Source organism: Nannobrachium achirus (genome assembly GCF_963921795.1).
Source record: "Nannobrachium achirus genome assembly, chromosome: 11".
NCBI classification, from domain to species: Eukaryota; Metazoa; Chordata; class Actinopteri; order Myctophiformes; family Myctophidae; genus Nannobrachium; species Nannobrachium achirus.
Genome location: NC_137820.1, coordinates 6,553,749 through 6,565,455, shown reverse-complemented (window position 1 = coordinate 6,565,455; position 11,707 = coordinate 6,553,749). Strand labels below are relative to the sequence as shown.

Genomic DNA, 11,707 nt, shown 5'->3' with positions numbered 1-11,707 from the left:
CAGACAGACCGACATTTGCTTATGTAGGCCTACCCATTTCATGGGTCTGGCAAATAGTATACAAGCTATATAGTTGTTGAACAGTGACAAGTATTTTATATCCTGAACCATAATACATGGTACAACATAGACCCATGGCCTAAAAACAGTAAACTAAACACCAAGGTAATTCTTCTTGTGAGTTGTCTTCTTTTCTCCAGAGAACATCTGCTGGCTGCTTACTCCTCCTCCAGCTCCTTCACCACCTGCTCTACCACCTTACGTAGCTGGTCCACCAGCACTGCAGAACACGGGGGGGGGGGGGGGGGGGGGTACAAGTCAGTCCTATGTCTCATACTCCGACTTCCAGTGAGTTAGTTGAGTTTGGCCAAGCCTGATCAGAATAAGAACCAGCTTTATTTGTCCCATCACATGTAAAACTGTGATGTTTGACAATGACAAATAAAGCCGAAGTGTAAAGAAGAATGGTTTGAAATGCATTTTGTGAGAAGAGATAGAAGAGACAGAGATACAGTGAGTGCAAAAGGAACAGCTTATAAAACAAATAAATATATATACAGTCATATAGCAGGCATAGGCCTACTATTATACACAATGTTAAAGTAGTAGTTCACCCCAATGACTTTTTTCCCCTATTGATTAGATACTCATGCCATATAGACTTTTTTTTTGTATTTGTCACATTCCTAACACAAAAATGTGATTATTGTAAATTTATCCCCATTGATTCCGGATGGGGACCCAAATGCATGGCTCTGGATGGGGAAACCATCAGGGTAAATGTACTATAATCAAATTATTGTCTTAGGAAAGCGACAAAAAACAACAAATATTGTTGAACTCAAGTCTCCATGGCGTGAGTAATCAATAAAAAAAAGTCATTTTGGGGGTGAACTACTCCTTTAAGAGCATTAGCATCATATGATCTTATAATAAGAGTTATGATCTAATAATCATTGATTAGAGATCGTACCTGAGGTTAGTCCCACCTTCTTTTCACATTTGTCTAATCTGTCTTCCCTGGGATAACACTCAACCTGGGTCCAAAATAGGGATGTCCCGATACCACTTTTTTGCTGACCAAGTACAAGTACGAGTACTTAATTTAAGTACTTGCCGATACCGAATACCTATACTGTAAGTTACGTTTCTGTACAAGTGCTTAAATAGTGTGTGGCGCTCCAAAATAAAATGGTTTAAATAATTATGTTGTCATGCCTTGAGTGAGAGAAGGTGAAAACACTGTTCATTAGTTGAACTAACACACACAAAACTGTGTCTTAGGACTTTTGATATGTTGTTACCAACATATTTATGAAACAAAATGGTATCTGGCACTGCCGTGAGCAATATCGGACGAGTACGAGTACAGCAAAATAGGCTGGTATCGGGGCGAGTACCGATACTGCGAGTACCGATACCGCATCTCTAGTCCAAAACAACAAGCGAAACACAACTACCCCCAGCTGTTGGCCTTTGGAAAGCGTCATGATCGCGACAGGCGTCGATCAGTTCTCCCAGATGTTCAGGACAGTCTTCAGGAAGGGGTTCCAGCACTCGCTTCTCCTCACACACCCTCTTATAGATCTCCATGTCGGTGGTACAATCTGTTATGAGAGAAATGGTTATGATACACCAAGCAATCAGGTACAGGTAATTGTGTAATTGTAAAAGTGTGCAAGAAAGCCGGCACGTGCACACGTAGACATCAAAGGGGGCTTGAGCCCCTGCACTTTTATCCGTCTGTTAGAAAAGTGCCCTCTCCAGACCATGAATGAAGTTTTTACTATGGTGAAATAAATGCAATCGCCCTCTTTCCATGCCATACCTGAAGGCAGCATTCACGAGAAAGTGAATTTTCCAAACTCTCCTGAACTTGAATGCAGCATTTTATGTTGAAAGAATTGCCCTCTCTGTGTAGAAATACATGCCCTTACGCCACATCTCCAGTATTGACTTGATTATGCTTAGTTCAGTGTATGTGGTATCAAGCACTGAGAATGGCCGACCTTCAAGCTCGGAGGTCGGCTATTTTAATATTTTCAGCAAAAGGCCCTTTTAGAAATTTTCGCCCCTGCCTCACTAACATTTTCACCAGACAGAGACTATATAATGATTAACAATGAAGATAAAATGACACAAAAGCTTTCCACTGGCTATAATGGGTTATAACCACAGTTTTCATTTTTCTGGACACACACACACACCGTCAAGGGGTTTCTTCCGGGTTGCGATTTCCCACAGGACCATTCCGAGACTGGAAAACAAACACACAAACAAGACACAGTGTGGGTTTTGGCTCATTCATTCATACCCTGGTTCCCAGGAGTAATTTCTCTATGGAGTAACATTGGGTCATCATTAAAATCTTCTCATATAAGAATCGTGGTCCAACAATGAACAAACTGTCACTGTGATATTGTCGGGGAGGTGGCTCTGTATTGATTACGAGTCACTTTACAGTCACTCATATTTGATACAGTTTGTTCTGTTTCTGGCAAAAATGTAACTAATTCTGCATTTTCTCGCCTGCAGTCGATTCTTCATATCCATAATGAGTCAAACTGCAGAGACCATTTGTTTATTTTTGAAACACAGTTCTTATATGATGGAATATTAAAAACAGTCTACAGGAATTCAGAATGGGGAGAAAAAACAGGACCCAGGTAGAATGTGTAAATGACTCCAGACTTCAGTCCTCTATACTGTACATATACCTAGAAAGGCCCCATTATAGTTCATTGATTATCCCATGCATCATTTTATTGTTTCATGAATTTATTATATTGTTTTGTACATGGAAAGATCTTTGTACATTTGTTTAGAAATGTTATTCTTATTACTGTTGTGTAGAGCAGTGGTTCTCAACCTGTGGGTTGGGCCCCAAATTATTTTGGAGGGGTCCCCAGATGATTAAGATAGCCTCTATACACTTACACTTTATTGTAAGTGTATAGAGGCTATATCTGCACATTTCTAATGTGTCAATATAAGGACTTTGATACCTCTAAAATGACAAATAAAAAATTGGCCACATCTAATAATAGAGGCAGAAATTGTGAAAATAGACAATCTACATGGTCACAACGCCTCGTAGATCGGCTATTTTCACAATAGAACTATGTTATAAAAAAATGTAATGCCTCAACTCTTAGTGCTTAAAATATGATCATTTTGGGGGTCGGTTGAGAACCACTGGTGTAGAGGACTGACCTGTAAATCTCACAGATCTTGCAGTATGGATGGTTGACATCCTCCAGCTGCTCTGGTGATCGGTAGCGCAGCGAGCTCTTCTTCGGCTTTCTATTCCTTTTCAAGGACCTCTCCGTTTGTGCCAGCTCCAGACCACCCAGCTAGTAAACAGATCAAAACAGACAACCAATGAGGGGAATCACTACTAAAACATAATGTAATATCTAGTCTACCATATAGAAAATATCCTGATGTACGTCAGTAGTGACTGATTTCTGTCTAGAAAAACAAAACTCACAAAAGGGATATTATACATAAAACTGTTGACATTTAAATAGATGATATGCTATTTTCTATTGAGCCGAGAACAAAGGAAAGAAGTATGCAAGAACTATTTGCTGCTATGAGGGGATTCATAAACAAATATATGAAATGCAATTTGTCGTTAACTACGTCATACCTTAACTCTGAATCCTTCGTCTACCAGGAACTTGTCGCTGTTGAGACTCCCATGGACATAAGTCTCAGTCGATTGATGTAATCTAATTCATCAGAACCAAATTGTAAGAGAATTAAAAAGTCATGCCTTAATGCTGCCTGAACTCATCGACATGGTATCACTTATCAAAAGTCAATAGCTTATTCTTTATTTAACTTCTATTTATTTTTCTAAACGGGGTGGCAGTGGCTCAGGGGTTTAGTGGTCATGTTCGATCCCGGGCTCCCCCAGGGTTAGTGTGGAAGTGTCCTTGAGCAAGAATCTGAACCTCTAGTAAAGTTGCTCCCGGTGAGCAGGTTGGTGCCTTGCATGGTTTCCTGTATGAATGGGTGTGAATGGGTGAAATGTAATGCACAATCTATGCAAAACACTTTGGATAAAAAGTACTATATAAATGTACCATTTACAATGTATTTACCATTTATCAGAGACCAGGCAGCTACAGTATGCTTCTGGTATTGTACTATATTTGCCATTCTTCTTGTTCTTCATGTGCAGATTGTGATCAAAACTCAAACAAACTGCTACACAGATGTTGGAGGCAAGTGGGGCTTGGCTTTGACATCTAGCTTTGTCCAAAGTTTGTTGTACTTCCAGGGTCACATTGGCCAAGCTTCACGTCCCTACATCTGGTCTACATCTTTGCGCAAAGCGCCCAAAGTTTGACGTACGCCCACTCACCCAGGGTCACATTGGCCAAGCTTAGAGGGACGCTTAATGAAATTTACTCATAAATAGCACCGCTCACTTTACACTATGTGTGATTTTTTTTATCACACATCTAAAGCAGGGGTTCTAAAAAAAAAGAAAAAAAAAAGAATCTAAGGGCACCCCTGTAAATGACGTTTCCATCCATGGCACCCGTGCATTTTAATTACATGTCATATTACGTAAATATTTACCCCTAAAATACAGCCGGTCACAAGGAAAACTTGAGAGAAGAGAGAGAGAGTTTCCATCATGACAGATTGAAAATAACTAGCCTATAGGCTATAGTTGAACCACTTGAACTCCAGTAATCCCTATTTTTGTGGGAACGTTTGTCAAACAGTCAGATTTGGTGTAGAACGAACAAGCCAAGGACAGTGCAATTAATAATAATAATAATTCATAAATAGACCTAAGTTGCACCTCTGGACTTTCATCATGGCACCCACTTTGAGAAACCCTGCTTTAAACAAAGCAGAGCCAAAAGTGATTTATCTGAGACCCATAGTGGGCGCCAGAAATGCTACAAATGTTAAAAATGTGGTTGCAGAAACATTCTTTCAACAAATGATGTACTTTTGAAGTGCGTTTGAAGTTCTAAAACTTCAGTGCACTGGGAACTCACCTGTAGATGCCCAGTGCAGCATCCAAACACATTCGAGCTTTCCTGTCCCACGGTAGTTTACGCTTCGAGTCCAACACTGTCCTGAGACTTCCCTTCTCACAGTACTCCGTAATTATGAGGTAGTTTGGACTGGGTCCTACAGGCAGGGAGAAGGACACCTCACCTCATGTGACTCATATTCACCACCACCAAAACATATATTTTTTTGTCCCAGTGCAAAAATGTAAAACAAAATGATAACGTTTACTGACCGCTCTCATTCTGGACACAGATGCCGTACATTCGCAGTATGTTTGGAGACTCAAAGTGCCGCATGGTTTGGATCTCCTTGTTGAATATCTTCCTCACCTCACTGCCAGGGAGACAATTAAAGACAATTAAATGAACTCTGTAGAGAAAATGATCGGCTATAATGACATCCCCAAAATAGGGACGCCATGAAAAGCTTAATAAAGTAATGGTTGCATACAGCACAATGTTATCTAAATTATAGCATGTGTCAAATGTAGATGGATGAGAATCGATTGCGGTGAAATCAGATTAATCTGCGAAAACAATTCAGAGTTGGGAACAATGGACCCAATTCATCAAGCACTTTACGGCCAAATTACACCCATATTTTGATCTTACTGGGATTTAGGGCAATTCCCAATTTGTCTTTTTTTTGTCTGGGATTTTGAAGCTAAAACAGAAATATAAGCCAGATTTAGTCACTTTATTTACACTATATTTACTACCAGATTGATGAATCGTGCCCAATATGCATAATAACAGAATTTGAGGTTAAATGTGAACACTAGGGGCGGGCAATTGCCATCTCCTGATCCTGATGCCACAAATGAGGCCCCTGCTCTTGGGCCCATAATTTAATTTGTATCAAGTTACTTTTGTATGCAATGTTTGTATGCTCTATTGCAGGGATAGGCAACCTAAGGCATGCACGGGTGCCAACATTGGCACAGGGGAGGGTGATCACTGCCACACCGAAAGAAGTGTGGCAAAAAAAAAGTTCAATTAAATTAAGTCCCCTCAAATCTACAAATCTCATCCTACATTTCTACATTCATTCAAATTACTAACTCTGACTGGGGAGGGAGTCTGGGAGATACTGTAAGTGGTTATTGCTCTAATGATCTAATGATCATTACAATGTCCTGAAATATTTCAAAAGCAGAAAACAATCATACTCGGTTGGCAATAGTATATGTTGGTGTGGTGTCAACATTAAACATGAAATTGATATGGCACACTGACTATCAAGACAATAAAAATATGGCACATCATGTGAAAAGGGTTGCCGACGCCTGCTCTATTGTTGTTTGATTATTATATGCAAATCAATGTAAACTCAAGAGCCAACATGTTCTGTATATTTGGAAAATGTCAATAAATATATTGTTTAAAAAGAAAATGTTACCAGTAAGACACCCTAAGGGTGAGAAACAACAGAGAGACTGACACAAAATGTCCATATATGGGCATTCCCAGATATGGGCTTAATATTGATGACATCAAGTATCTCCATATATGGGCATAAAGGGGACAAGGATGGAATTCATTTTCAAGTGTGACCTGCGTCGTGGTTGGTTGTTTAAGTTGGACAAAATGTGCCCAAAATGCAGCCATATTTTCCCAAATATGGATATGACTGACATTAGAGATGTCTGACGTCAGAGTCCACATGAGACTGACACAATATGTCCATATATGGGCACAAACATGATCTGCAGGTTTTCACACTAAATGCAACCTAAGGTGGCAATAATAATGTTATGGAATAATGATATGCCACAAACGTTGGACTGGTGGATGCTGGGTAGAGTTTGATGGCCACGGTAGACTTCTGGTATTCTCCCATGTAGAGTTGTGAGGTGTCGGTCGTCATGACTTTGGAGATAAAGATCAGCTCCTCTGGTTTAATCTCTCGGATGTCTTTAGGAGCGATACTGAAGTTGTTTACTGTTGATGATGGCAAAAAGAAAAAAGAAAAAAAAAACATGAATGGGATAGAAAAAGAAAACATAAAACATCAGCTGTCAGTGAAACATATTATGATCCATCACAGCTTTTGATCATAATAAGGGTAATAATAATAATAATAATAATAATAATAATGAATTTTATTTGGAGACACCTTTCAAAACACCCAAGGTCGCCATACAGTGCATATAAAATTACATTCTAAAACAAAAACACTGCTGTTTTTTAATACTTTTTCACTTTCTGCATCTGAAGTTTTAGTATTTTTACCTGAACAATCTTTTAGACCTAAATGTGTGGGGTCTACAGGATAGTAAACAAGCTCTTTGTAACGGTTTGTGATGTTCATAACTATCCCACAAGAGCTAGCTAGCTCACCAAACTTATACTATATACCATACTTATACTTTTACTCAGTCTACTTGTTAGCATTGACAGTGACAGTCATAAACACAAACCGAACTTTGATTCGGTGAGTTGTGACTTTCCCACGTGCAGATTTCTCTAATTCTGTGTAATGCTTTTCAGAAGTCGCGAGTGACGTCATTTTGTAGTCGAAACGGACCTTTCAGACGAAAAGTTCGGTTTCGGACAAAGTATGGACAGGCCTTTAAGCTGGTTGCACACTGCGCTGCGTGTTTTCGTTGCGTTTTGGAAATCCGAAATCCGGAGGCCAGGGAGAGAGAGAGGAAAGAGAGAGAGAGCAAGGGACTCAGTAGCAGTTGCGAAAATCGAAAAAAAATCAAACCTGGTCCGAAAATAAATACGAAATGGGCGGCAGTGTGCAAACGTGATTGACATAACGTGAGGTTGATTTTTTATTTACGTGTTCCGAAATTCACTCAGATATTCTGTCCGAAAAACGCAGTATGCAAAGACCTTTACTCTATGGCCCTTTCAGCTGTGACCTGCAACCTTAACTCCTTGCATTCCGGCCTTATCTATGCAGATAGCATTTTAGGCCCTCCGTTCACAGCTCTCACGTTTTACCAAAACAGATCAATGCTAAGCAATATAATAATATAGCCTACATGGCGGTCTGGGCACCTTAGGCTTCCAAAAATGTACGATCTACAAGCTCACAATGTACCGTGTGCTTGTAGATTGGCTACTTGGCAATTTGGTGTACTGAGACGCGGGAATCGGCTTTAAGGTTTGTTTACTCACACATGTCATACATTACTTTCATCATTTCTTGGCATTCATTCTGTTTCTCTGCCATAGCATCCTGCTTCTCCAGCATAGCATCCTGCTGGTCCATCATATGTTGTAGCACTGTGAAACACATCTGATATTAAAGACAATCACACAACCAAGATTAACTTTATAAGACAAACCTGTAGTACAGGGATCAGCAACCTTTTTGAAACAAAGTGCTGTGTTTTTATTTTATAGAGTTTCAGTGTGCCAATATTTTGACATATTTTGATTGGCAGAACCCAGAGCAATAATCCACCTGTCCTATCTCCCTGACTCCCTCCCCAGTGAGAGTTCTGAGTTTTAATGAATGTAGAATTTTGTGCAAGATGTAATTTGCTATAAATGAGCTAACTTCATTTAATTGACCACGTAAAAAAAAGGATTTGTTTTTAAAATAAAAATCCTCTCTCTCACACTTCTGCCAGTGTGCCAGTGATCAATGTTGGCACCCGTGCCTAAGGTTGCCTACCCCTGCTGTAGTCTTTCATGTAAGTGAAAGGGTCACTGCTACATAAATACATACATTTTATATTAAAATGCTTTATTTTAGGGCGCCTGCTGGCCTACTGGTCCAGGCGCATACCACATAGGCATTGCCACAAAGGCATTGATGCCCGACGGCGTCGCCAGTTCGCTTCCCAATCCGGACGACCTTTTCCGCATGTCACTCCCTGTCTCTCCCCCCATTTCCTGTCAGTCTACTGTCCTATCGAATAAAGGCATAAAAGCCCCAAAACAAAATCTTAAAAAGAAAAATGCGTTATTTTGGGCTTGGCATTAACATAATTCACTCTCCCATTCAAAGTTGAACTAAATTGGGCTCAAGCGGGAAATAGTAGGCGGTGGCGGGGGGGTAGGGGTGACCTTTATCTCTTGAGAGCGTAAAATGAGACCAAATGGACCTAAGCTTTACATAAGCTCTCAAGAGTTAAATTGTTTGAGAAGTCTACACATTAGAGAATGTAGAAGAATTGTTCTGTTGATCAACGTTTGCCTGTTTTCTCTCCTATGGCACCACGTCAATACAGCATGGAATTGTGGACAAAATCTTATCCAACGATAACAAGATATTCTAAGTTTTGGGTCTGAGAAGCTAAATCTCATCAAATGGTGGTCTGTGGCTCACATGCCCAATAAATAATGGACCCTATTATGAAAGTAGTTGAAAACCAGTGTCTTAATCCACAAAAGATGGCAAGACTCCTCCTCCTCTTACTTTTCTGGAGCTCTGAATGATCCTCCTCCCTGTCGGCCTCGTCCTCTTTCTGCCGTAAGGCGGCGTCAAACAGCCTGTGTAGATCCTGGTCCGCGTCCACCTGCAGGTTCAGGGACAGCACCTGGAACGCGTCGTTGAGACGCTCGTTCAAACTCTCAAACTCGTCCCCGCGGTCGTTGACCTTCCACATACGCATGAGGAACGTAGCAGAGGTGTATTTTTCCACGCTCTCTTTGGCGGATTCCAGTGTGATCTTGAGCTCCTTCAGAGCCGTCTCCACCTCGTCCGAGATCTCGCCGCCAGCAGCTTCTTTTCGCACGATTTTGGACAGCAGTCCCTCGAGCCCTTTCACGCGCCGGGCCAGACGGCGGCATTGTTTCTTGTTGGCCTTGACCTTCTCGCAGAGAGCGTAGAGTTGCTTTGCTATGGAGAAGACGCTTTCTAGATCCATGACCGGCTGAAATGGGAGAAGGTAGAAAAGAAGAATTAAGACAAAATAGGCATCTATAATTGTGCTCAAAAGTGCCACAAAGGCTCTGTTCAGAACGCAGACACATCCGATTTAGTGTTGTAGTACTCGAGTCAATGATTCTCCTCGAGTCAGGTGGTCTCGAACACAAATGTTCATTGACTTTGTCTCGGTCTCGACTTGGACTCGACCCTCTCCTGCACTCGGTCTTGACTCGGACTCGCCCCTCCCCCTCGGACTTGATCTTGATACCCAAAGTTGGAGCGGTGTAGACTAGAAATCAGATTTTGTCAGGGTTTGGCATGAGCACTCAACACAGCCTTCCTTACTGCGCACACGCAATAAAGTAATAGACCGTTGTTTGCAACGAGTGCTCACATTTCTTTAGTTACAGTGTACACATGGAACCAAATGGACCCCCACTGTAAACGAACACTGAGAATTATTCAGTGTAGAAAGGAAAGGGCGAGAAACAGAATGCTTGATAAAGTCCTGCCCCTGACTCAAAGGGCACTTTTATTCTACAAACGTACAAGGGTGGATTCTGCCAATGCCTTTCAATGGGAACATAGCAGTTTGCTGCCATTTGTGGATTTCTGCACAAGAACGCTCCATTCCCACTGAAATGCATCGGCAGAATGCACCTTCATACAGTAGATCAGGGTTCCCCAATTAGTTTTCCCCAAGGGCCGAATTATGTCTAGGGTACCAAGCAGAGGGCCGCAACATTGCAGGGGGCGACGGTGGCGTTCCCACTACTCCAGCGACAGTTCACATATTGTTGTTGTTGGGTGAAAATCGTGTACGTCCAAAACTGTTTGTTTTGCATTTATCATTTTAAAAATGATTTAAACTAGTGAAAACAGCCGATCTACAAGCACACAACGCCTCGCGATGTGTGCTTGTAGATCTGCTGTTTTCACTACTTTTGTGCGATGGCCTTGTATGATGAAGCAGGGCTTTACTTTGCGAAAGAACATACAAATTTGGAGATACAAGGTTTCCACCCGACAACAACGATATACTAGTGTTGTTGCTGCTCTTATACCACCATTATTACTGGGGTTGGTGGGGGCCAGACAGTAGCCCCCCCGCGGGCCGCAAATGGCCCGCGGACCGCCTATTGGGGAACCCTGCAGTAGGTAGAATAAAGGTGTGGTGTGACAGTTCCCCAACAGCTGTTTTCAGGAAGGCGTTAGGTCTTGGTGCGCACACAGGTACATAAGAGTACAGTCATTTTGATCTTAAAGGTTTCTTCAGGTCAGGCACGTGCAAACATAGACTTCAAAGGGGGCTTGAGCCCCTGCCCTTTTATCAGTCTGTAAAAAGTGCCCTCTTTAGACCATGAATGCAGTTTTCACTATGGTGAAAGAAATGCAAATGCCCTCTTTCCATGCCATGCCTGAAGGCAGCATTCAAGAGAATTGCCTTGTCCAAACTCTCCTGAACTTGAATGCAGCATCTTATGTTGAAAGAATTGCCCTCTCTGTGTAGAAATCCATGCCGTTACGCCACATCTCCAGTATCCTCCAAGCTTGGAGGTCTGCTATTTTCGATATTTTCACTAGTCTCGTGAGGCCAGACTGTTGCCTAACGCGATTTACAAATGCTTCCGGCATACAGTCTGGGAGACCGAAATTCAAACGATGAGTGCGAGTTAAAGCGGATGTGACGCTCCCTTGGTGCAGTAGCGATAACAAGTCCTACTGGAAGAATTATGTCTCCTTTCAATATTTTTGGGGTGTGTTATTTTGTCTTTTTGTGGTGTTGTTGGTGTTACCTCCATGATGTTTTCAAATGTTTTCTATACAACCATAA

The 11,707-nt window shown here is 41.5% G+C and overlaps 1 protein-coding gene across 1 annotated transcript; it reads right to left on the bottom strand.

Moving 5' to 3' along the window:
* Window positions 1–218: 218 nt before the first annotated feature.
* On the bottom strand, window positions 219–9,871 carry LOC308293682 (mixed lineage kinase domain-like protein; the record flags this gene model as incomplete). Its single annotated transcript, XM_080736277.1, has 10 exons — window positions 219–280; window positions 1,461–1,607; window positions 2,208–2,257; window positions 3,214–3,353; window positions 3,653–3,734; window positions 5,025–5,160; window positions 5,276–5,376; window positions 6,821–6,983; window positions 8,172–8,279; window positions 9,421–9,871. The coding sequence occupies 10 exons, from the start codon at window positions 9,869–9,871 to the stop codon at window positions 219–221; spliced, it is 1,440 nt and encodes a 479-aa protein (XP_080592403.1).
* Between the last annotated feature and the right edge of the window lie 1,836 nt (window positions 9,872–11,707).